This window comes from Zootoca vivipara, chromosome 1, assembly GCF_965207765.1.
Source record: "Zootoca vivipara chromosome 1, rZooViv2.hap1.1, whole genome shotgun sequence".
NCBI classification, from domain to species: Eukaryota; Metazoa; Chordata; class Lepidosauria; order Squamata; family Lacertidae; genus Zootoca; species Zootoca vivipara.
The window spans coordinates 90,673,173-90,698,498 of record NC_142582.1 but is presented as its reverse complement, the minus strand read 5'-3'; the positions used below and the strand labels follow the sequence as shown (position 1 = coordinate 90,698,498).

Below are 25,326 nucleotides of genomic sequence, written 5' to 3'. Positions count from 1 at the left end.
CAGACACAGACACCAGTTATGAAAGTGAAAAACATTTAGCAGTCCTACTCTCCAAATACAGATCTGCCCCACTCTGTCCCCATTTAGGCAAGAGCATATTGTTTAGATCTGGTCAACTAGAATTAAGTTCTGCTGAATGGAGCACCTAGTAACAAGTGATCTACCCTTCTGCAAGGTCTGGTGTATTAGTTTCACCTTTAGTCTTACATCCCCAAGACTACATAATTTTAATCTTTGGGCTACTGGTTGCTTTTGTTTTTAGTACCTTAGATTTGGTTTGTTTCTATTGTACACCACCTGGACAAGTTTTTACATGACAAATGGCACGTAATTTTAATAGAAATAACTATTTCTGATGCAGGTTGCCACATTAAGCCAAAAAGACTTGGTAATCGAGAAAGTACTCAAAATTAAGGAGATAACAAAGAACACGTGGCAGGAAGCCCACCACATCTATCGAGAGAAGGGAGACGTCTTTGCATACAGTTCAATAAGAGACATCTTCCTTGATGTTGTTCAAGATATTTTCACTGGTAAATCAGGGTGGTGGGGAAAGCAGTTTGGTGGAATGCTCATTTGCTGTCACATATCTATTTTTTTTTCAGAAAGGGTGCTCGGCACAAACTTTGAAGTAGGGGTGGGGAACTGGATCTGGCTGGCAGGGTGATTCCAGTACTGGTCCACCATCCACAGACCACTCTTGGGAGCGGGGGTCCACACAGCTGTCAAGTCATGTGACATATGATGTAAGGCAGTTCCACTTCAAAGGAAGAATCAGGAGCATTCTCATTTTAGTTCAAGGCATGGATACAAAGATTCCTGCCAAAGATGAGGCTTGTATTCTGCAATGCATTTAAATTCAGCTCTGGATGCAAACCTCATTTTTGGGAAGAATTTACTAAATTGTACATTTTTTTGTTCCTGCAACTTGCTCTAGGGCTTTATGATGAAGGATGGGTAATAACAACATTTCACAGAAAGTAAAGTGTGGCTGTAGGAGTAGGTCCTATAGATATGAGTATGTCTACATAAGTGTATGAGGAATTAAAATTTGTCCATTTTGTTAAGGCTGCTTTGATCAGCTTTTTAAAAAACCCAGTGTTCATGTACTCATTGTGTTAAAATACCACTTTTAATTGACAGCTTAGCTTCTATGTGTCATGTTGAAATGCTACTACACCAAAACAAAAAAGCATTCATTATCCTCGGTAGGTTTTGCTTTGCTTTACAGAAATAAGTGTTCCATATTCAAACAGTTTAGTATCCTGCACCTGTAAAATATGTAGGATTAGCTTCAATGCATTTATAGAAATGTTGTATAATTAAACTGGTAATTTACCTAGTCATATTTCTGTGTGCACACAGATCTATGGCTACCAGTTGTATTAGATACTGTATATTTTAATTTCTAATCAAACACACAATTCAAACATCCCTGTTCAATATATTATATTTAAATATGGGATGATCTTATTTTGCCAAAGGAAAAGAAACTTATTTACACTTCTGCAAACTTAATTGAAATGAAGGTCTTAACCACCCTTAATTTGATCTATAAATAAAAAAGAGCTGGCTTACAAATTAAATGTGTCGTTCTGGGTAGCCAATTTAATGGCATCCAAATGTCACTAGAGTACAACACCCATCATCCCTGTGCATTGGCTATGCCGGGTGGGGCAGAAGGGAGATGGTGCTTAGCAACATCTGGAGGGTGTCATGTTGGCTGACTCTAGACCAGATGTACTATGTACACAATTCTGCATTTTAATAGGCAGATAACAGGTACTTTTTTTTCCCTATCCAGAAAGCTTTCAATGTCCAAGAAGGAAGTTCTCAGAGGTTTGGATTACTATCTTAAATATACTAGTAAGTACAATAGAAGAGTATTCTTCCAACACATTTATTTTGATCATATTTAACATGTTATACAGACAACAGGGGGTTCTTAGTAATCAGCAATCCCTTCTCAAATAAGACTGTGGCCAAGGCAATTTTGTCATCCAGCGTAGCACAAGGAAGGTCTTCCACACTGACATACTTTGGGTAGGAAGAAAGCAAAAATTCAATACCATCTGTATGTTCAGGCTCTATTTCACAGTATTTGGGCTCCTCCTTGTGGTACACCCTTGAATTTTCTGTAGTATAATACAGCAATGTGGCATCTCCTTCATTGCACAATCTGACAATTCCATACTGAAGGAGCCGAACCTGTGTCTTTTTCTTCAACTGGACATCAAGATTTTGGACATCTCCATTTCCCCACCGTGCTGGATGTCCGTACACACTCAATGCCTTTTCGCTCTCAGTCAGCACTGGCGGGAGGCAGTCATGAAGAAAAGCCTTGGCTTTTTGATCCACAGCAGCATCAACTGGTGCAAAATCCATTAGTTTGGTTATTAGTGTTCTGATCTTTTGCATAAAGGCATCCCGGCGAGGATCAACAACATCCGAGTTCAGGACTCCCATGTATTCCAGGTAGTCTGTGGGTAGCCCATGGCGATATTCCACATCCTCTTCAATGGCCATCTGCAATGCTGCAGGAAGGAGCTTTTCTAACAGGTCTCCCCAGGAGTTTCGCTGGTATGAGGATACTGTTATATGGAGTGAATGTGCATCTGGGAGACAGTCACCTTGGTGGATAAACCCCCGAGGGAAATAGAGCAGGTCTCCAGCTTCTAATACAGTCTCCAGAATGGGTTCTCCAATCTCCTCCTGGCTAAAGTTGCTACTCGAAAACTGAGGCAACACCTCCGCGTCTTTCCTTGGGCTGTAAACCCGCCAATGCTTCTTTCCTTCCAGCTGGATCACAAAGGCTTCAATGTCGTCATAGTGAGGAGCAAAGCCCTGCGTACCAGCAGGGGTCAAGTAAGTGTTTGCTCCCACCATGCTGTTGAACTGCTCCTGCAGGATGGAGAGGAATTGCCAGAGGGTGAAAGAAAAAGCCTGGGGGTTTAGCATCCTGAGGGAACAGCCATTCCTGAAGAAATCCCACACCACAGCCGGCAGCGCCCTGCCCTCCGGATTGTGCGTCTCCCTCTTCCCATCTTCATAGCTGGTCACGTCCAAATTGACACCGAACCGAACATCGCTGTCACGCAAGATGGCATCAAACTCTGCTGTAGAGAAGAGGTCCTGGTAATAACCTGGATTGTGCCTCTGGAGCAAGAGGGGCTTCTTCTCCCAGTACCAGTCAAAGAAGTGACGAGGCAAAGTGGGAGCGATGAGCCACTCGAAAAGTTTGGCGGCTCGCTGCCGGCTATGCTGAACTTGCCCCAGCTCTTGGAGGAGGCGCTGGAGTGGGCAGCCCATAAACGGACGCTGGGGGGAAGGCGCCTTCTTCTCCTTGTGGGGTGTTGGCAGGGGGCTTTCTCCGCTTGCCATGCCGCACTTACGCTTGGAGGCCGCCGCCGCCGCCGCATCCTTGGAGTTCGCATTCGTTCTCCGTCTCTTCGCAAGTTTCACGGCCGCATCCGGGATGGGGCGAGCATCACAGGGCAGCTCCCCGTTCGCGGCTCTTGGTGTCTCCGCGCAGTCCTCGGCGGCCACCGCCCTCTTAGAGGTCCGCTTCTTGGCCTTCCGGCGCTTCAGCGAGACGGACAGCCCGTGCCTCGGGCGCTGCGGCAGCTCCCGGTCCCCGTGTTGCACGGCGGAGCGGTAGGCCGAGAGCGCGGACACACGTGGCGGGCGAAACAGCTCCATGCCTGGACCCGGGGTGGGGAAGCGCCGGCCAACACGTGCCGACGGCTTCCGGCTTAAGAACGAGGCTTTTCTACCTCTCCTTCCGGTGTCGCTTCGTACCTAGCTCGGCCCTGGGATTCCCGCGCGGCCAACGAGCGACGGGTCAGAGAGATTCGGTGAGAGAGCGCCGCTCTAGCCCAAGTGAGCTTTTCCGGTCTAAAACGGAAGTTGCGCCCTTGTTCTCTAACTCGTCCCGTGACAAGTATCTAGGATATCATAGAGATACGAAGGGATAGAACGATCCCATTTTACGTTCTAGTATAAATCGTGTTGTTTGTTGTTATATTATATTCTCTGCCTTTAACCCTAACAGGGACTCAGGGCAACTCGCCCATAAAATAAGAACACCTGAAAACGGGGGGTGGGGATCGTTCAAAACAATTCAACATTAATAGAATTAAAAATCTAAAAGCGCTATTAAAAAACATACAATCGCAATAAAGCAGCAGGGCACCACGGGATCCAATGGTGTATCATCGCACACGCACCCCAGATTTGAAATTTAGGCTGTGCGCGACTCTTAACTTTTTGCAAAGATACTACGGTGGAGCAGGTTGCTACTCCTGCATCGTAAATCAGTTTAAAGGTAAAGGTAAAGGACCCCTGACAGTTAAGTCCAGTCGCAGACGACTTTGCTGTTGCTGCGCTCATCTCGCTTTACTGGCCAAGGCTTGGGAGTACTGTAATTATTTTGAATTCAAGCTAACTTACTTCCGGGCAAACATCCATAGGCTGGAGCTCACCTCAGCATGCCTTACTCTTGAGTAATTATGTTTAGTGCATTAGGTCGGAAGTCTAAACCCATATTTGTTTACTATTAGTCCTATTACTATTAGTTTACTATTAATCCTATTAGTCAAAAGAGGTTCAGTTTGGGCTTCAAGCCACATAGTTGTGTCAAGATGCTGCTTTGCCATATTAACAAATCTTCATTTACAGCCAGATTTAACATAGATAATGGCAATGACATAAAAGTAACTACAGCTGCTCAACAAATAATAAATACTAATGCTATTTAAAATGTATCCAGCAAAATTATTTAATTATATAATATCAGAATAAACAGTCACTCTTATATGAAAGAGTAATTCCCATGAGGTGTTTTCGAGGCTTCCCTAGATTGCAGACACAGAGCTCAGAAGGACAGGCACTTACCAACATATAATTTAAGCCACTATAAATACATTTTAGCTATGTGCACTTATTCAGAAGTAAATCCTGTTTGTAAGCATGCACAGGATTGCTGCCTAAATAACCAACTTGTGCAGTTTGAGCTATTTAAATGCAAGTAGCTCAGTTTGTGACTTTTACTGGAATCCTAAACATGTTTACTAAAGTAAACTTGCCCTTAGGGGCAAGTAGGACATGCCAAGGACGGTATCATGTTGTGCAGCCTTTTGCATTTAAGGGGTTAGGAGAAATCAATCGAAAGTTTGTTTTTCATGTAATGTAAATTGCATTGCTAATATGTGCATATTACTGATACTGATTTTAAAAACAGCAATATTACAGGTGAAACTCGGAAAATTAGAATATCGTCGAAAAGTGAATTTATTTCAGTAATGCAACTTAAAAGGTGAAACCAATATATGAGATAGATGCATGACATGCAAAGCAAGATATGTCAAGCCTTTACAGTATTTGTTGTAATTGTAATTATTTGTCGTTAGGCGGGTAAATTAGAAATACAATGTAATTAATGAAATGTCATAGCGGTGTTTCTTTTTGTATTATTGTAACTATTTGTTTTATTGCTGTGGAATTTCCAAAAGAAAGCATTTGTAAAATAAAAAATAATAATAAGTTGCATTACTGAAATATATGCACTTTTCGGTGATATTCTAATTTTCTGAGTTTCACCTGTAGATGTTATTATATATGTGTGCATTACATAATATATGTAAAAATTGACAGAAAATATTAAAAATGAACAAGTTATGCCTTTCTCTAATTATTATTTGCAAAGAAAGAGATAAGATGAATCTGTATATGGCTTTGCAAAGTCAAATCTTATTTTGCTACTTGTATTTCAGCCTATTTTGGGAATCCCTCCAACCCCATGGACACAAAGAGCCTTCTTAGAAGCACTGAAAATACGCAATGCTGAGAAGGCAGAATGTGCCAAGAAACCAAAAGCACCCACAGAGAAGTGGAAAAAATCCAGGGTCAAGAAAACAAAAACAAAAAAAACTGCTCAGAGTCCACTTACTAGTCAGCCACTCAGCTGACTCTTCTACTGTGGGAAACAAGGTACAAAAGTCATGTACAGAAAATAGCTTTTCAGATATTTGGAAGCAGAATAATCACAATACAGTTGTTAACTGGTGTATGTGTTCCACCATGGTCTCTAGTCAAACCAGCTCTGCAGGATTTTGACTCATTAAGCTTACTTCTGCATCTAGTTTCAGCTCTCTCAGGGTGTATTTCCAGCATTGCTGGTATTGCCACACATCTATTACATTCCTGGTAATACTTCTGCATTAGAGGATACCTATTATGGGATAGTGGGCATGCAAAGCAATATATTCTTCACTAAGGAGCTGGGGGTTGTTGTTTTTAATAATAAAAAACCCTAAAGTTTTATGGTGTATTTATTGCATGAACTATAGCACATGTCCACATGTGCTCATGTAGCCCTTTAGAAATAACAATATATGGGCAAAGCTACCACACCCTATGAGCAATGCCCACATTTTTTCCTTTTTAAAAGGAGAGAAGGACAGAAGTTGCTAGAAACTTGGGTCAGTTTTACCACTCTGTTCACTGAAAACAAGGCAAGGGCAAGTGTTTACCAGGCTTCCTGTTTCCTGCATACTATTGGGAGTTTCCCCTCAGTTTAATTCTATTTGCATAATTACCAAGTTTTTGATGCTGGACGAGAGGTACTTAAGCCTGTAATTCTAAGCACTCTTTTACAAATGGGACACTAGAGAATTATTGGAAATTGCAGTCAAACATAACTAGCAAACTAGCAAACATAGAGCTAGTGACAAGCATAGGGTTACTTACTGCATGAAGGGATTTAGGGAAATAGAGCTGTGTTCCTAGACTCAGCTAGGTTACTCCAGCTCTCCTCTGGAGAGGGAGGAAGTGAAGCTTTCTACTTTTCTGTCTCTCTCTCTGCACCATGTAAACATCAAAGGAGGATGTGTGTAAGCTTGCTCTCAAGCTTAGAGCATGTGTTTGAAACCACTAGCTGTATTTTATACCCAATAATATTTTGCCTGTGTCCTCCTAGCAAGTGCAAGGAGCAATACATGTACCAGATCTTTGAATCTGTAAGTAAAGCATTTTAAACTTACTTAGCAGTGCATGGTCTGTTCTTTGCAAAAGAGGTAGAAAGAGTAGGAGCATTGTAAATGAGATAAGAGGGGTCTAACAACCTATATTCCTAATGCTACACTGCTGCTTGGCTTTTGTGCGTTTAAACTCTCTTGGGGCTTTCTGTGTGCTTTTTGAATCTAGGCACCCAGCTGATTCTTTTGTTGTTCACCCACACACGTGGGTCCACAGGGATTCATATATTTAATTCCCCAGCAAGAACAAGTCCCATTGATTTCAATGAAGCTCACATGTGAGTACAAATGCTTAGGGGTGTGCTGTAAGTCACTTCCAGTGCTCCATTGAAATGCAGTCAATCTACATTTAAAGCCCCATGGCAATTAATAGTCTTAAGGTGCATTTTCAGTTTTACAATTCAGAAATGACATGGACTAAATTGACCCATATTGCAACCCACCATGAAAATACAAGGAAGACATAATAGGTTCAGTCATATACAATACTGATGTTTCTTTTATGAGGGAATGATCCAATATGAACAAGAGCCAGTGAATGTGCAGGGAGACAATTAATATGCTGCACTTTCTGTTAGCAGTGAGGGAAGAACTACAGAAGAATTTATTTGAGGCAATCTAGATTTCAGGTCTGTTTCATATGCACTTTCATTAGAAAAAGAGTACAAACACTTACTTCTGGCTGCTCTGAATTGTCTAGCTCAGAGTAAACCCACTGAGAGTAAATATAGTCATACCTTGGATCCTGAATGCCTTGCAAGTTGAACATTTTGGCTCCCAAACGCTGCAAACCTGGAAGTGAGTGTTCCCCAAACGCTGCAAACCTGGAAGTTTGCAAATGTTATTTGGAACCTGAACATCCGACGCGGGTTCCAGTTGGCTGGAAGCTCCTGCAGCCAATCGGAAGTCACGACTTGGTTTCCGAACATTTTGGAAGTTGAACGGACTTCCAGAACAGATTCCGTTCGACTTCCGAGGTACAACTGTAGCTTATTTCAGTGGGTCTAATCTGAGCATGACCAACATTGGTTATCACTCTTAGTATCAGTTTTAGATTAAAATACATACACATAAATATGAATAAAATATTTATGTACAATATTCCCATTTGTAGTGTTGGAATCAGGGATTCATGGATTTACTTTTTGTATAGTGTTGTAACCTGAACCATTCTTTACTTAAGACCATGAAATTGTTGTCATTGTTGATTCAAATATCAACTATGCCAGCTTTAGAACTAAATACATAGTTTTAAAAAACTATTTTGGCCTGAAAAACAGGATATTAGGGTAATAGAAAAACCAAGGTAATAGAAACTTTATTGTCCACCTTGGACACTTTATTGGATCAAACATGCAGTCAGAGTGATATTTTCTGCATAGCATCTCATTTCAAAAACAAAGGTGACCTTGGAGGAGCTTACCGGTCAATCCTATGCAGAGTAGGTATGGCCTTTGGTTAAAATAAGTTTAGGCATGCTGAACAGTGTAAAATCAGGGTGGATAGCATCCATCCATTACTGCCTCTAAAAAATGAATTGTTCTTAAAATTTCTATACTGCCCTTCAGCCGAGGGTCACACGGTGGTTTACAATATAAAAACACAAAAATGCATAACATAGTAACAAATGAAACAATATCCCCCACATTATTGTTTATTAAATGTCAAGAGATCATATTTAAACAACGCTGGGAGTATTTTCCAGCTTAAAAATGGTAAAAAATATTTTAACTAACTAACTAACTAACTAACTAACTAACTAAATCCCTTTCTACCTTTCCTGCATAAATTCTTAACTGTCACTTCAGTTCTTCCTGTCTTTTCATGCGACCCCTTTTCACATTAGTCATGGGTATTAAGAAAATGATTTCTAGAGTATGGTCCTGTTGTCAAGCTGGATTTATTGTTTTACATCCCACTGTGTGGTTTTATGGCTCTTGATAGATACTATCAAGTGGTAGAAATCCCATAAATAAAATAAGAACAGTGGATTCATTTTATCCGTTTTCCTGCAGTGAAGTGATTTTCCCGTTTTTTTTCTTGCAAAGAGACTTTATAGTGAGATCTGCACAGAACTGTCTAATATGAAAAACAAACAAACAAACACACTTTAGTATGAAACCAGTTTTGGCATCACCGGGTACAGATGAATAAGCTTAGCTAAATAACACTATTAAGCATCAGGAATATACTGTTAGCATCGTATAGGAGACTTGGCAGTTTTAGAGAAAGTGTCTGCAGTGTTCAGTGGGTATTATTCAATGCCAACAATAAGGTCTGGCACAATTGTTTTGCCCTAAGTCTCTAGAAACCTCGCTATAGCTCCGTTCATATATCCTAAGCATCACACTGTTTATTTTGTCTCCAGATGCAGAGGGACATTCCTGTACATCTCTGTCATTCTCAAATGCTTTGGGACCTTCATCTGATTGACTAGCAGAAGTGCACTCTTGAAGAAAATTAATGGATCAGAGGGATAGCTAGACAAAGTTACAACAAATATATATTTGTTAATGGACTTCTATGCTTTAAATTGTTGTAATTTACTGGCTTTGATTTTTTTTACACCTGTGCGACAGTATTCTTCAATTAAATTAAAAGTTAAAACGGAAGCAAACATTTTTGTGTACTACGGTTCTCTGCCTTCACCCTTCCATTACTTCCCTTCTTGAATGAATAATCTGTACAAGTGTGAGTGTTACTGAATGGGATTATCAGAACATCAGATGAATGCAGCGGTTAGGTAATAATATTGTTGCATGCCACCCCAGTCTCCAAGCAGTTCAAGATTCCAGGGTTCCAAGTGACCAGGATTCGGTTTCCTTGAAATGAGGGGCTGTGGTGTCTTTATGATATATGGTTTATTTCCACATACATACAACCTGAGCCTATGATTGAGGGGCTCACAGCATTAACAACCCAGAAAGTCTTGCTTCTCCCAAAGTCACAGCAGAAATCAGGCATAGCTCCCACTCTCAGGCTTCTTCCTGCTACCTGCTTCTAGACCAGCTCACACACACAACCAATCTGGCTTTGTCCTCACTACCAGCCAAGTGATGGAGGGGGCCCAACCATTTGCCCTCTGAAACAGAGCAGCTTCCTTTCTTATACTAATACTTAAAGGTAAAGGTAAAGGGATCCCTGACCATTAGGTCCAGTCGTGACCGACTCTGGGGTTGCGGTGCTCATCTCGCTTTATTGGCCAAGGGAGCCGGCGTACAGCTTCCAGGTCATGTGGCTAGCATGACGAAGCCACTTCTGGCGAACCAGAGAAACGCCGTTTACCTTCCCACCGGAGCAGTACCTATTTATCTACTTGCACTTTGACGTGCTTTCGAACTGCTAGGTTGGCAGGAGCTGGGACTGAGCAACGGGAGCTCACCCCGTTGCGGGGATTCGAACCGCCAAACTTCAGATTGGCAAGCCCTAGGCTCTGTGGTTTAACCCACAGCGCCACATTAACTCACCAAGAAACTTGCTTGGCTCCTTCAATGGAATCCCCAAACTCACAGTGATATATTAAACATTGCTCAGCACTTAATATGGAAAAGCAATATAACAGATATAAGAAGCATGCTCTGCATAGTCATGCAACCAGAACCTGCAACAGCATGCAGGAATTGTTCAGTAGGAATCTTGAGCATCCAGGAAATTTTACTACTATATAGTGCTGGGACAACATAAAAGTAATAAAGGTAAAGGTAAAGGGACCCCTGACCATTAGGTCCAGTCGTGACCGACTCGGGTTGCACGCTCATCTCGCATTATTGGCCGAGGGAGCCGGCGTATAGCTTCCAGGTCATGTGGCCAGCATGACAAAGCCGCTTCTGGCAAACCAGAGCAGCACATGGAAACACCGCTTACCTTCCTGCTGTAGCGGTTCCTATTTATCTACTTGCATTTTGACGTGCTTTCGAACTGCTAGGTTGGCAGGAGCTGGGACCAAGCAACAGGAGCTCACCCTGTCACAGGGATTCGAACTGTCGACCTTCTGATCAGCAGGCCCTAGGCTCAGTGGTTTAACCACAGCGCCATCTGGGTCCCTAAATACGGTAAAAGTAATATAAAAGTAATACAAGATGGTTAATCTCCAGGAAGGTAGAATCAGAATTGTTATTATTTATTAAAATTATTAGTCACTTTTTTGCCACATCAACTTACAATATATTAGGCAATAAAACACATTAAAACAAAACAAAAATGATGGGGAATTTTCTGACAGCACATCATTCACTAGGAAGCTCCCCTTGGTTAATCTGCTCCACATAACTACTTAAGATAGGGTATTTGGATTTGAGTCAATATAAGTCACTCAGACCAGACTCATGTGGGGTTAGGAGTGCCTAAGCCCATTGATTTTAATTGGCTTGGGGGCATCTAATTCTCCATAGGATCAGGCTGTATATTGGCTTAAATCTATGTGCTTGTCGTTAGCTGATTTGTGCTTTATGTTGTACACAGGGCAACTGCTACCATATCACTTTCCTGGAAGCATTGTTGTTGTCAAAACACATGCTGGAGTTATCTAAACAGAAGCATTAATTCCATGTAGGGACAGCATAGCCATTATACCAGTTGTTATGCCAAGTGAGTTGAAAACAGACAAAGATGATAAGCGTAGGGGCATATGTGAACAAGTTGTTTCATTGCTCATCACAATTGTGACAGAAACCACTGTAGAAATGGCTTGCTCCAGTAGGTGGTAGTATGGTACAGAACAACATTTTACTTGATATGTTCTAACTTTTCCAACATGCAACAATGGGGAGCTGGATATTTTGCCTGCACCATTTCTCTGTTTGATAAATGTAAGCACTATCCCCATACAGCACAAACATGTGTGTGTGTGTGTGTGTGTGTGTGTGTGTGTGTGTGTGTGTGTGTGAGAGAGAGAGAGAGAGAGAGAGAGAGAGAGAGGTCTTACACCTGCACTTCAGGGATAAACAACTAAGAGATTAAAGGTAAAGGTAAAGGGACCCCTGAACATTAGGTCCAGTCATGACCGACTCTGGGGTTGCAGCGCTCATCTCGCTTTATTGGCCGAGGGAGCCGACGTACAGCTTCCAGGTCATGTGGCCAGCATGACTAAGCCACTTCTGGCGATCCAGAGCAGCACACAGACACGCCGTTTACCTTCCCGCTGTAGCAGTACCTATTTATCTACTTGCACTTTGACGTGCTTTCGAACTGCTAGGTTGGCAGGAGCTGGGACCGAGCAACGGGAGCTCACCCCGTCGCGGGGATTCAAACTGCCAACCTTCTGATCAGCAACCTCTAGGCTCTGTGGTTTAACCCACAGTGCCACCCGCCACTAAGAGCTTAGTGGGAAGCCATTTCAAAATATTTAAGAAATGAGACTTCTTTGAAAAATGTGTCTTTTTCAAATACACATATTTTTGCACATGTGAATGCATGCATCATTACATGTGTATCATGTATATCTAATTCTTCTGTATTTGTTTTTTCCCAGGGGCTAGTCATTCAGCTGGGTGCAGCACTTGGGTCTGTTCCTGAGGTGCCCACACTCTGTGCTCTTGTATACTCAGAAAGCCCTTCCTAGCAGTGAAGGATTGAGGTCTCTCCAGTAGCCATAAAGCCTTCTGTTCCTTTGTTCTAGAACTCCACCTGTCTATCAACCTCTCAATGTCATGTAAGAGATGCACCTTTGCCCCTCTATAAATCCCATCCAGAAGTTGCGATAATTGAGCTCCACATATCTCAGCTGCAGTGGTGAGGATTTTGTTGTGCACAGGCTCTCCGATATCCAAGCTTAGCATTTCTCTTTCTGGGGAAATTAGGTTCAGCTTGCTGTTATCAGGAGGGGAAACAAGAACTTCCTATCTATTCGGGATATTGTGTTGCCAGAAGCAGTTTGTGAATCAGCCTTCATTTAAAGCAGATGCCTACCCCCGGTGAGTCTCTTGCAAGGAGGAACTTTCTCAGGCCTAAAGCCTTCCTCTTCCTTGCCAGTAGAGAAGTGATACTTTCTCTTATTCTACACAACATTCAGCAGGGAAGGGAAATCATTCACTGGGGACTTTTGCAGCTTGGGAGCTCGCTGGCCCGGGGTCTTGTATTTACCATTATATTATGGTCTGGAAGCACATGAGGCAATCACCCCAAAGCAAGACGGCTGGGATCCTTGCAAAGTGTAGGTGAGTATCAAGACACTCTGACTGACAAGAGGGAGCAGCTGAGTAAACCAAGTACATAGGGTGGGATAGGGGAGAGAGGGACAGGCAGCCACCTTCTTCTTCTCCTTCTCCTTCTTATGCTACCCACCTGGCTGGGTTTCCCCAGCCACTCTGGGCAGCTCCCAACAGAATACTGTATTAAAAACACGACAAAACATCAAACATTAAAAACTTCCCTAAACAGGGCTGCCCTTCAAATGTCTTTTAAAAGTAAGATAGTTGCTTATTTTTTTTTACATCTGATGGGAGGGCGTTCCACAGGGCGGGTGCCACTACCGAGAAGGCCCTCTGCCTGGTTCCCTGTAACTTCACTTCTTGCAGTGAGGGAACTGCCAAAAGGCCCTCGGAGCTGGATCTCAGGGTCCAGGCTGAACAAAGGGGGTGGAGATGCTCCTTCAGGTATACTAGGCTGAGGCCATTTAGGGCTTTAAAGGTCAGCCTAGGGGACATCACATAGGTGGGCTGGGATAGTGATGTAGAAGACCAGACTGCTCTCCTCAGTCCAGCAGAGAGACACACAGTGGAGAAATTCAGAGGAGGTCAATGTAGGCCAAATCATACCTTCTGTGCCCTTCTAAAACAGTAGCTGTGAGGGCCCAACTAAAAAAATGAGTTGCTCCCCTGTAACTTGAGTAACACTCAATGTCTTAGTTTCAGTATATGGCAATGGGGGGGCTGTGGCCCTCCAGATGTTGCTAGCCTACCATTATCCCTAACCACAGGCCGTGTTGGCTGGGGCCTATGGAGTCCAATCACATCTGGAAGCCTACAGGTTATTCACCCATGTCATAGCAGTTCATGTAGTGAAATGTATGGAGACCATGCTAGTGCTGGCGATTTTTCTACTGTACAGAACTGAGTCCTAGAGCAGAGAACAGATTAATCTACACCAGGCACACCATCTACACCATCTACAGGCACACCAGGCACACCATCTACACCAGGGGGTAGGCATCTGTTTTGGGACTACAACTCCCATCATCCCTAGCTAACAGGACCAGTGGTCAGGGATCATGGGAATTGTAGTCCCAAAAACATCTGGAGGGCCAAGTTTGGGGATGCCTGATCTACATCACATTCTTTGAAGTCTAGGACAAAAGTAAGAATGTAAGAGGAACCTGCTGGATCAGGCCAATGGCCTATCTAATCCAGCATCCTGTTCTCACAGTGGCCAACCAGATGCCTGTGGGAAGTAATATGTTCTATTGTGTGCATAAGAGGAGATTCTCTGCTTAGGAAAGCTACAAATCGCCCTGGCAGAAGGATGTTAGATTGCAGTGTAAAATAAATAGATAAAAATACTCAGTTATGATTCATCTAGAAGCTTTCCTTGGCGTTTTAAAAAGTCTAAAAAACTCATAAATAAAATAAGACGCTGAACAGAGTAATGTAGCTTCAATTGTTTTAATAATCAATCAATTGAAACAGTACATAATTGTTGCAATTGTTCCTTTTTTTCTGGCACTGGTTGCACATGCCTATTTTAGAAACTGCCTAGTGAGAACAAAGAGCAACTCTGCTCAGATCTTTACAAGTATGTAAGCAAGCAGTGGTTTTTTTCCCCTGGGGGGGATATCCCTAAAATTCTGTGAATCTTTGTACTTTTGTCCATTTATTGTATTTTTCCCCTCGATTTGAATTATAAAATGCTGATTTTCTTGAGTCAAAACGAGGGTACCCCTATACATTTTTAAAGGGGGGGAAGCACTAGTGAGCAGCATTGCCAAAAGCCACACACATCGTAAACAACGGGGATTTAAAAGTACATTGAGAAAGTTATTCTTAAAAAGTTGCAAGTTCTTTCTGAAAATGGTAAGAAGTTATGCTTCAAAGCTGCTTAAAAGTTTTCTCCAGCACAGGACAGTTCCCACCCCAAAAGCCGAGGCTGAGGAAGTTTCAGACACTTGGATGGACTTTGTTCTTAAAAGAAGCAAAAAGAAGTCAGCACTATCAGTAGTAGTTAGCCATCTCCAATACAAACTGGCACATCTTCCAATAGCTGTCAAATGAAATTAGATACTGCAAATCTGTTTTTACATTTTGAAAAAGAGTAGACTTCCATAGCAAGACAGAATGCAAATGGCAAGCAGAAACTACCATAGGAGCTGGTGGATGAAATTCCTTACTGAATGATTTTATACCACGCTCTATTGCTAAAACAAAAACAAAACAAAAAAAACAAAGCAGCTTACAATCCAAAGTAAAAAAAAAAATTCAAATTATAACAGTAAAAATAAAATTACAACAATAAAACAGCACAATATCATTAAACTGTGAAGAAAAATGCAGGTTAAAGCAGCAAAAAAAGCAATCATACAATGGAATAAAAGTATCCAGCATAACCTCCGATTCTTGGACATTATTATTATCATTATCATCATACATGTGTGTGTGTGTGTGTGTGTGTGTGTGTGTGTGTGTGTGTATAATCAGTAAATGGGTCAGAGATCTGGATGTGTGAAAACAGTACCTAAAAAAAAAACCATGTTTGCTTAAGAGCTGCCACAATCCAATCCTGATTTGTCACTTCTTTTTAACTTTTCCCCACTTTATTAGCAACTCTGAGTCCTGCCTTGTCACTTTTGCTGTGCTGCCAACAGCAACATCCTATTATGGGAGAAGAACATTTCCAGGCTTGTTCTTGCAGACTTCCCCAAAAAAGAAGGCCTTGACAAAGCCTCTCCGTTTGGCCCGGTGGCATTCAGTATATCACTAGTGTAGACACTGGGCAGGATTGTGAAATCTGTTCTCCATTGTGGTTGCTGTAACATCCACCACTAGATAGCAAGACTAAGAGCTTGTTCAAAATACTGTTTCTCAAGAGCTCGCTGCTCCCCTGCTCCCCCCCCTTCCTCCATCATTATGAATGCACTCACTCAATCAATGAAGCATCTCTTATCTGAGATCTTGGCTTCCCTCCAACTGCAGCTTGCTGCTCTCTCTCTCTCTCTCTCTCTCTCCAGGATTTTCCCATTCTCTGTTGGTTTGTGATCCTTAATCCCGGTTTTTGTGCACACAGGGTTCCACTGAGAAAATGAGCTTTATCTAAATTTGGCCAGTCTAATTGAAATAGATTAATAATTTAAAAAACCATCCCAAAAAACCAAAAGCCACTGTGAAATAGACTCAGTGGAAACTGAGAAACAGGCTGAAAAAAGTCTCACTGTGCTGTTCAGATACAGAAAAAAATTGGGCACATATAGTGATCCCCAGCTAAGCTGCTGGACCCTGTTTGCAGGGACTCCTGTAGGCTCCCCCCCCCCCCCCGTATTAATAGTTAGATTTATTAAGGCTCATTTGATGCTCACAAAACACGGCATCCAAGGATCGCTCACTTGGTGATATTGAAAAGATGCTATCTGTAGTGTCTCAATAGCCAGTGACTACACAACAAAGCTTCAGACTCCAAGACTCCAAGCATCTTACTTTTCGAGGGAGAGGGAGGGGAAGAGAGGGAAGCATGTGCGAGGGGGGGAAATTCAGATAATAAAACGAACAAGGAGAGAAACTGGATGAAGTCACTGCACTATAGAATTACCACGAGGAAGCACAACAGAGGCAGTATGCACAAATGGACTGAATTCACTCGGATCCTGCCTGCACTGTGAACAAGGGCCTTGGTAGCTGAATGTGTGTCAGGAACTTCCCTATGGAAAAATAAGAACTGTGAAGCCGGGGTGTGATCTTCGTTCGCACGGCAACATGTGCAGTTTCCCTATGTGCTCACATCTTGCTGCTTTTAAAGCCCCATTTCATGATATTTGGGTTTAGTGGTACTCAACTGACCTGACCCCGAAAGGGCATCCAAATTATGGCAGATTTTACCCTCAAAAATGTATTGCAAACATTTCATACTGCGCTCACCGAGATCCACAGATGGGCCAGACTGCAAGAGACCCCAGACCACCGAGAAAATCTCTCTCGGATGACAATGTGAGAACCCAAGGGTGCAGGATAATTCCTTTTGCACTGCCATACCACCTCTGAGTAAGCCTGACAATCGCTCTTATGAGTGTTGAATTCATAACACACGTTTGTGGATAAACCTAACCTAACCACTGAGTCATAATCTCTGCCACTGTTAAAGAGTTTTTGTTTCTGCTGTGAGGCCTTGGCTTTTCCATAAGGTAGAAATCTTCTAAGTAAATATTTCTTAGCACTCTTTGGCTGTCACACAAAGTCAGAGTTGGTGTTAATTTCCTTTTTATTCCAACAGGAACACTGGTTCTATGATTCCTCCCATTTGTCCCCAATAAAAGCAAATTAGTCTAGGAAACTGTGACACTTGAAAAGAGAATTATAAATTACCGTGTGAATAGATTTAAATAGCCGAGGAACACATTTCAAAAATGTGAGAATAACAGCAATCTATATTAAAATAAAAAAATTCCTTCAGTAGCACCTTAAAGACCAACTAAGTTTTTATTTTGGTATGAGCTTTCGTGTGCATGCACACTTCTTCAGATACAGTGAAATGGAAGTTTCCAGGCACTTATGTAGAGAAGGGGTGGGGAGGGGTGGGGATGGGGAGGGGGGATCACTCAGAAGGGTGGTGGAAATGGGTGATTGACTGACTGATAGCTGTTGATGACCGCAAACGACTGCAAATGGTTTTGCATGAAAAAGCAAGGGTTGAGATGGCTGAAGATCGCTTATCATGTATAATGAGATAAGAACCCGATATCTCTGTTCAAACCAGGTCCCTCCATGGTTTTGAGCTTGGTGATAAGTTGCAATTCATGTATAATTCTTATCTCATTATACATGATAAGCGATCTTCAGCCATCTCAACCCTTGCTTTTTCATGCAAAACCATTTGCAGTCGTTTGCGGTCATCAACAGCTATCAGTCAGTCAATCACCCATTTCCACCACCCTTCTGAGTGATCCCCCCTCCCCATCCCCACCCCTCCCCACCCCTTCTCTACATAAGTGCCTGGAAACTTCCATTTCACTGTATCTGAAGAAGTGTGCATGCACACGAAAGCTCATACCAAAATAAAAACTTAGTTGGTCTTTAAGGTGCTACTGAAGGAATTTTTTTATTTTACTTCGATCCAGACCAACACGGCTACCTACCTGTAACCAGCAATCTATATTGCTTGACTAAATTAATTCTATGTAGCAATTAGCTGGCGTAGCAATCACAAATGAATTTGTAATGACAACTCCAACTCATAGCTACAGCTACTGTGAAAGTCTGAGGTTATTTCATGATGCAAGATGACGTCTGTTCTGTTGGAATGAAGGTTTAAAGCTCAGTGCCTTATCTGAAGTTCTTTGTCAGCAGTACTGGGATCGGAAATGCCCTTCAATAAATTGGATAAAACTGAACCAAATCCTTAACAAAAGAATATCAAGTTGGAGCTATCCTTTAATTTGTAATTGTAAAATTATTCTAAGAGTACTCCGGTTGTCTTAATATAACGATCACAGTCCACAACAGAGTAAAATATGCTCATGCCAACTGATTTTAAAGGGGCTTTTAAATTGTGGTCATGTGTGTGCAGTCCAAATGCAAAAGAATGTGCAGCTGCATGTAAAAGATAAAACTATGCTTTTCCTTCTCTTCCCATTTTTAAAACTTCAAAATAATATTTCTGTTTAATGCATTATCATTAAAAATAATACATTCTGTTCTCACTTCTGTTATTAACTTTATATAAAAGCAATTCTATACAAGACTTATACACACCTGGTAGTCTGGTTCACACGTAACACTAAGCAATAGTTTGCTTAACAAACCATGAATTAACTACAGATTATCCCATGGGCAATAAAGCAAGCCATGACTTGTTTCATGGGCATCCACAGATTTTTCTGGGGTGGGGGGAATAAATGCTCCAAATAAGCAAACATACATGCATAACCAGCATCAGAGGACAAGGGCGACCATTTCTGGTAGATAAGATCCTTTAACATACCTTTCAAACAGTCCTGGGCTGGCCAGACAGAAAAGTTTCCCTGTGGATTTCATATCAACTTGTAATTCTGAACAATAACAAAGCTAGCTCAAATAATTCATATCTTATTCCTATGCCTGTGAGGCATTTCCTCCTTGCCCCATTTGCTCCTCTTCAGAGTTTTCTAGGAGATTAATAGCAGTGGGAGGACACCACTGTAACTCAGGAATGGAATTTTGTAGAAGAGGTGGAGGTAGTTGTGGATTAAAGCACTGATCTGTCTTGCATATATTGCTGTGCTACACAGTTCCTAGGCTGACACAATTGTTGTAGGAGACATGCACATATTGCCTCCAAAATGCATTCGAGAAGGTGGTTTGCCTTTCAATTAAGGAAGCTCTCTGTGCCATGTGCCTCTCAAAGGCAGCTCATAGCTGCTGCTATGGACTCCAAACATTTGTTCACAGCTTGCTCACTTTTTCTCTAAACTTTAAATAATAAATAATAATAATAATAATAATAATAATAATAATAATAATAATTTATTTATATGCTGCCCATCTGACTGGGTTGCCCCAGCCGCTCTGGGCGGCTCCCAACAAAAATAGTAAAAACACAAAACAACATCAAACACTAAAAACTTCCCTGAACAGGGCTGCCTTCAGATGCCTTTTAAAAATCGCATGTCCCAAATGGTACCAGCTTTCCTCATAGCTGAGAGTTGCCTTGATCATTTTGGTTTGGGTGTGGTGATAACTGCACATCATGATGCATGCCATAGCTTTGTGGAAGTGCGCTAGAATGGCGACTTTTTAAAGGTATACCTCTGAACCGCTAGTACTGAAAGACCACATCTTAAACAACCACTTAATGCACATATTCACTCCAGGTTACCAAGGTCAGCCAAGGGAGTGAGACTTCCAGGCACTGCATTAATTGTTCTCTAGGTAACTGAACAAAACTATTACCCTAAAGTTGCAAACTGAAGCAACAGGCTTTGTTTTTATTGGTCAGCCTTTGCTGTTGATTGAGCCGTTTCTTACCCCTCTAGGATTTCACAGTGTTACCCGCAGAAGTGTGAACTTTTGAAACCTTAGCAGCTTTGAATGTATAAACTGCGGCAGTCTTAATTCTGTCCCTCTGAGAAGCTATCCCATTACATAAACAATTGTAAGAAGGGCACTTTTGACTATCATTGTGTTCTTTTCCGTGGTATGTTCCTGCTTCCCTAGTTATCCCTTTAGAGATGGAAGCTGGGCAGAGTGGAGAGCGATCTCTTAAAACGTTCCTCACCTCATAGTCCAGCTGTCTGCCCAACTAGGGAGGGCTTCTCCTGGAGGTTGGGGGCAAGGAAAAGAGCTTGTTGCCAGGCAGCGTTTGGAGTGAGGTCTTCTTCAAGAAAAGTTGAAAAGCAAACAGCTTAGCCTGGAAACAGTTTTGTTACAAGCCTTGTAGCTTGGCGAGTGACTTCAGCAGGGTGGCGAAACAAACCAGGTTCAAGGATGGGGACACGGGATCACGTGGGTTTCAGGATACAGAGGCAAGGGAAAACTGACTGTAGTCGGACACACACTCTAGACTTTAAGAAGGCCAATTTCAAAAACCTGAAGGAGCTACTGGGTGTGATCTTGTGGTCAGAAATGCTCAATGAGAAGGGAATCCAAGAAGGATGGGAGTTTCTAAAAGGAGAAATATTGAAGGCCCAAATGCAGACAATACCAACAAGAAAGAAAAGTGGGAGGCAGTTAAGCAAACCAGTGTGGCTGCATAAGGAGATCACAGATGAGCTGAGAGTTAAGAAGGGCATGTATAAGAAATGGAAGAAAGGGGAAATCACAAAGGAGGAGTATACACAAGTAGCCAACAGTTGCAGGAGACTAAAGCTCAGAATGAGCTCAGGCTTGCAAGAGAGGTTAAAAATCATTAAAAAGGTTTCTTAGGCTATGTCCGAAGGAAGAGGAAGAACAAGCAAGCTAACAAAATGAACCTCACTCTATTCTGGCTTGGTCAGACCACACTTGGAATACTGTGTCCAATTCTGGGCACCACAATTTAAGAAGGATGTTGACAAGCTGGAACGTGTGTAGAGGAGGGCAACCAAGACGATCAAGGGTCTGGAAACTAAGCCTTATGAGGAGCGCTTGAAGGAGCTGGGTATGTTTAGCCTGGAAAAGAGGAGGCTGAGAGGAGATACGATAGCCATCTTCAAATATATTAAGGGCTGTCACATGGAGGAGGGAGCATGCTTGTTTTCTCCTGCTCTGGAAGGTAGGACTTGAACCAATGTTTTCAAGCTGCAGGAAAGGATTAAACATTCGAAAAAACTTTCTTACAGTAGCTGTTCAGCAGTGGAACACACTCCTATGAGGGGTGGTGGACTTGCCTACCTTAGAGGTTTTTAAACAGATGTTGGATAGCCATCTGCCATGAATGCTTTAGCTTAGATTCCTGCATTGCAGGGGGTTGGACTAGATGACCCTTGAGGTCCTTTCCAGTTCTAAGATTCTATGATTCTAATGTCAACTATAGTTAAAACAAACCAATGTTTGTAAGCAAACAATAAACCATGGTGTCTGATCACGGTTTGTAGGAAGATAACAGGCTACAGTTGTGCCACTAGGTAGTGTTGAGAGAACTCACTGGGGCTTACTTCTGAATAAAAATGATTAGCACTCTTATTCATATCCTCTTTGTCCACCATAACAGCTGCTCATCCTTTATTTCACTTTCCTTTCAATATTTTTTTTTACTATTTATTTAAGTACAAAATGTATATCCTTGGATACTGGAGCATAATTGTTTTGTACATTACTGAGGCCTTGTTGCAGAATACTTGTTGGTGACTGTAGAAAGCAAGTGCCTACATGACATTCAGACACCCCTTGTGTCTGCAAATGGTTCTGGATGGAATGCTTGACACTTAAATAGCCCTAAGTCAAACTCTATATTGCGGAAACATTTTGAACACTTGCAATTCATGCCTGACCTGGGGCTAGTAATGTGTATCAAGAATCCCAACAACAGGTTTTCAACAAGTGACTTGCATAAGCAATTTTAGTGGTTTTAAATCCAATCAGACTATCTTATGGTTTTCCATTCAAAAATAGCCACTGTAGTTAGCCATGAGCATTCTGCAAAATATTTATGAAAAGGAAGGCAAGAAGCTGTTTAACCAAAGAGAAGCAATTCAGGAAGGGATATGCTGTACAGAGGAAGTCTTCATCTTCCCATGAACGTAATATAAAAATTGATCTATGCAGGCCAGAATTCTGTTTCCAGCAGATGCCACCCAGATGCATGGAGGAAAAACCCATAGCTGGGTGTGTAACAGATAGTCACCCCCTCTTACCTACCTATATGAAAAAATCCCCTCTCTCCCACTTCCTTCTTTCCATTTAACTTATCCTGTCCACAAAGAACCTCCCAAAATCCATCCTTCTATAACACAACAGGTATGCAATACTGTGCTTTGGGCAGCAATCTAAAGTAGGGCTGAAAATAAGTCACATTGGAATTAATGAGTCTTGTTTCAAAGAAACCTGTGTGTTTCACCTAAGGAGGACAGAGACAGAGCTGGTCTTCTGCTTTCAAAGATAGGGAATCAGCCATTGTTATGCTTCTTGTTCCCAGCAGACTTTGGTGCAACCTGATACCTGCACAGGACCTCAAGAGCGTAATCTAAATGTCTGCTACCTCCTCCCTCATTCAGTTTTAAGATTGTGCTGAGATGTAGACTCCACGGCTTCAACAGCAGTCGTTTTGCCGCCCTGTTGCCCAGTCCATTGCTTTGTTTCAAGAGTTCTGAAGAACTCAAAAGCTTGCACAGCATTTTATGTAATTTCGGTTGGTCCAATAAAAGTCTCACTCCAATACGGATTGGAGCATTTTTCTTATGGGCCAACGTGTCTCCCTTTACTTTCTATTAAATATGAGTAAATGTACTTGTAAATCACTAACGTTTATTAATTAACAAATTAACACTAATTTGTTGAAAAGTTGAAGGAAACCTTGTTCTCTTTTGTGCCAGATGCCCTTGTGCTACCAAACCGCCAAATTTCACATTCCAGTTATTGAGGGAAAGTGTTATTTCATACAGTTAAAACTGATTTTTCCTTTTTGTGAATTTCAGAATACAAATGTGTATTGTTTTAACGGCCTGATACACAAACTATGCTTTGACAAAATTCAATAATACTGTATAAGAATTATAATTTTCAGTGGCACAGAAGTTCCAAATTTGGTGAAAAAACAAAGAGGAACCATTAACTGGATCAATTAGATAAAGGAATATAAGGGAATGGGTAAAAGTACTGCAGGTTAAAATATCTTTAAAAGATGTCATGGAACAAAGGTTGGGGGATTCACACCCTTTTCTCTGTGACTTCTTTATGTTCTCAGCTATAATTATGAAAACAATTCATCCCAATTATCACGACTAAAATGTCAACTTCAGCTAGTTGTCAGAAAGGCTTTTAAAAAAAATAGAATGCTGTTCTCCTCAAAGCAGAAGAGATGATGATTATTTGTCAAATTTCTATGCTGCCCTTCATCCGAGGATCACAGGGTGCTTTACAATATAAAACAAGGTCCAGAGTGTGGCATGCCACATATGTTGGGCTGATGACATGTTGGGACAGCCCCATGGTTCTCATGACCATCATGAAGTCCCAAGCCACACCAGAATCAGTCACTTCAACATGGATTTTCCCCGAAACCAACACTCTAGGAGTCCTCAACTGTGCCCCCGAGGCCAACTCTGCCAGCTCAGGCAAGGAGACTGCTTGGCAGCAAGGCAATAAATTAGCAGAATCTCTAATCTGTCCTGATTGCTCAATGTCAGGAACACACACTCTAGATCGCCGCAACTGGACAGAGAGATGGAATCTCTATAGACTACAACAATTCTCCCTCTCCAACCCTCAATTCTGCTCTGCCCTGAGGACCCAGGTGGGCACAGCTGGGTGAGACCAATTCCACCCTGCTCACCCACCCAGGTCTCAGTAATGGGCGAGGCAGCTTCCTCATCCATAATCAGATCATGCCTAGCCCTACCATGTACCACTGTAATTGCCCCCCTCCTCCCAGGGACATCCTCCCTCTATCAAGAAAAATAACGAAAATCCACACAAATTAAAATCAGTTAAAAACATTGGCCCTGTCTCCTAGTTCTGAGAAAATATGGGAACCCAATATGGGATCTGGCATATTTTAAATATATAGTACAGTATAGTGCTTCTTAGAAGAGTGCGGATTGCCCCGGGAATATTAGCAACTCTTAGAGGAGAGCGACAAACCTGTTAACTGAATGACCCCAACCAGCAATGTTTCTGTCAACGAAGGGTTAATTCCAGGTCAGGTGCGTCCTGCCCCGCTCTGTTGAACTGTCTCCCTCCCTACTGTGCAACCAAACCAAGCAGGGCTAGGGACTTTGCATCGGGTACTTTATCAGGAAGGCGGAGACTGAATGATCGCATCTCTTCTGACCTATCGCAGCTGCCGCTTCTTGCGGTTTGGACCGACAAAAAAAAAAAGGAAAGAAGCTTCGGTGTGAATCAAATACAAAGGCGGAGCGAGGGCTTGACGGACTCAAATCCCCACCAATATCTACGAGCGACTCCGGCCGAAGCAGCCAATGCGCCCGCGAGGCTTGAAGTAGGGAAGGAGAGAGGGTAGCGAAGGAGGTGGGAGTTGTTGTCAGGGAGTAGGAGGCAGCTCTGCTTGGCGGCTGAGGAGGAGCTGAAGGGAGGCGGCCGCGGGTAGCAGGTGAGAGCGAGCAAGGCAGCGAAGGAGCGGCGGCCGGGCCCGGTAGGTGCTTGGCCGAGGGAAGGGGCTTCCGTGGACGAGGGGAGGTTCCTTCCTCCCTGCTCGGCGGGAAGAGCAGCGGGGCGACCTGTGGCGGAAGGCCCGAGCTCCCGGGTGCGGGGCTGCTCGACTCCGAAGCCGTGTGGGTGAGCCTCGAAAGGGGAAGGGAAGGAGGAAGGAAGGAGGTGCGGGGCTGCTGCGCTCAAGAGGAGTCGGCGGGGAATCCGGGGATGGGGAGAAGCAGGCTCGCTGAGTACGTGTGAATGAGCGCAGCAGCGTGCACGGGAAGGTGCGAGTGCGGGGTCTGCTCGGAGGGGAGCGAAAGGGGAGGTCGGGCGAGGTTGGGGTGCCGGAGGGAGGTAGGGCGCTCGAGGTGCCCGGGAAAGGAAGGGGC

At 42.7% G+C, this 25,326-nt stretch overlaps 3 protein-coding genes across 20 annotated transcripts in view; 2 read left to right on the top strand and 1 right to left on the bottom strand.

Annotated features, from left to right (window-relative positions):
• Positions 1–9,651, top strand: part of HEATR4 (HEAT repeat containing 4) — a 33,712-nt gene extending 24,061 nt beyond the window's left edge. For 2 of the 3 annotated variants that reach the window (XM_060274354.2, XM_060274373.2), the window contains exons 15-18: positions 362–533; positions 1,805–1,866; positions 5,772–5,988; positions 9,403–9,651. In XM_060274354.2, coding sequence (XP_060130337.2) covers positions 362–533; positions 1,805–1,866; positions 5,772–5,966 — 429 coding nt within the window. In that variant the 3' untranslated portion in view covers positions 5,967–5,988; positions 9,403–9,651. Of the gene's footprint in view, positions 1–361; positions 534–1,804; positions 1,867–5,771; positions 5,989–7,203; positions 7,316–9,402 lie in introns of those variants that run through there. The other variant, XM_088654755.1, reaches the window with a different exon arrangement.
• Positions 1,885–3,844, bottom strand: RIOX1 (ribosomal oxygenase 1). The gene has a single exon (XM_035140738.3). The coding sequence runs from the start codon at positions 3,697–3,699 to the stop codon at positions 1,924–1,926; it is 1,776 nt and encodes a 591-aa protein (XP_034996629.3). The 5' UTR covers positions 3,700–3,844; the 3' UTR covers positions 1,885–1,923.
• Positions 9,652–24,764: 15,113 nt separating the features above from the next.
• Positions 24,765–25,326, top strand: part of NUMB (NUMB endocytic adaptor protein) — a 59,036-nt gene continuing 58,474 nt past the window's right edge. For 4 of the 16 annotated variants that reach the window (XM_088654711.1, XM_088654669.1, XM_088654693.1 and 1 more), the window contains exon 1: positions 24,765–24,893. The gene's annotated coding sequence lies outside the window, so the exon portion shown is untranslated. Of the gene's footprint in view, positions 25,079–25,326 lie in introns of all 16 variants that reach the window. The other 12 variants (XM_088654722.1, XM_088654683.1, XM_088654700.1 and 9 more) reach the window with 3 other exon arrangements.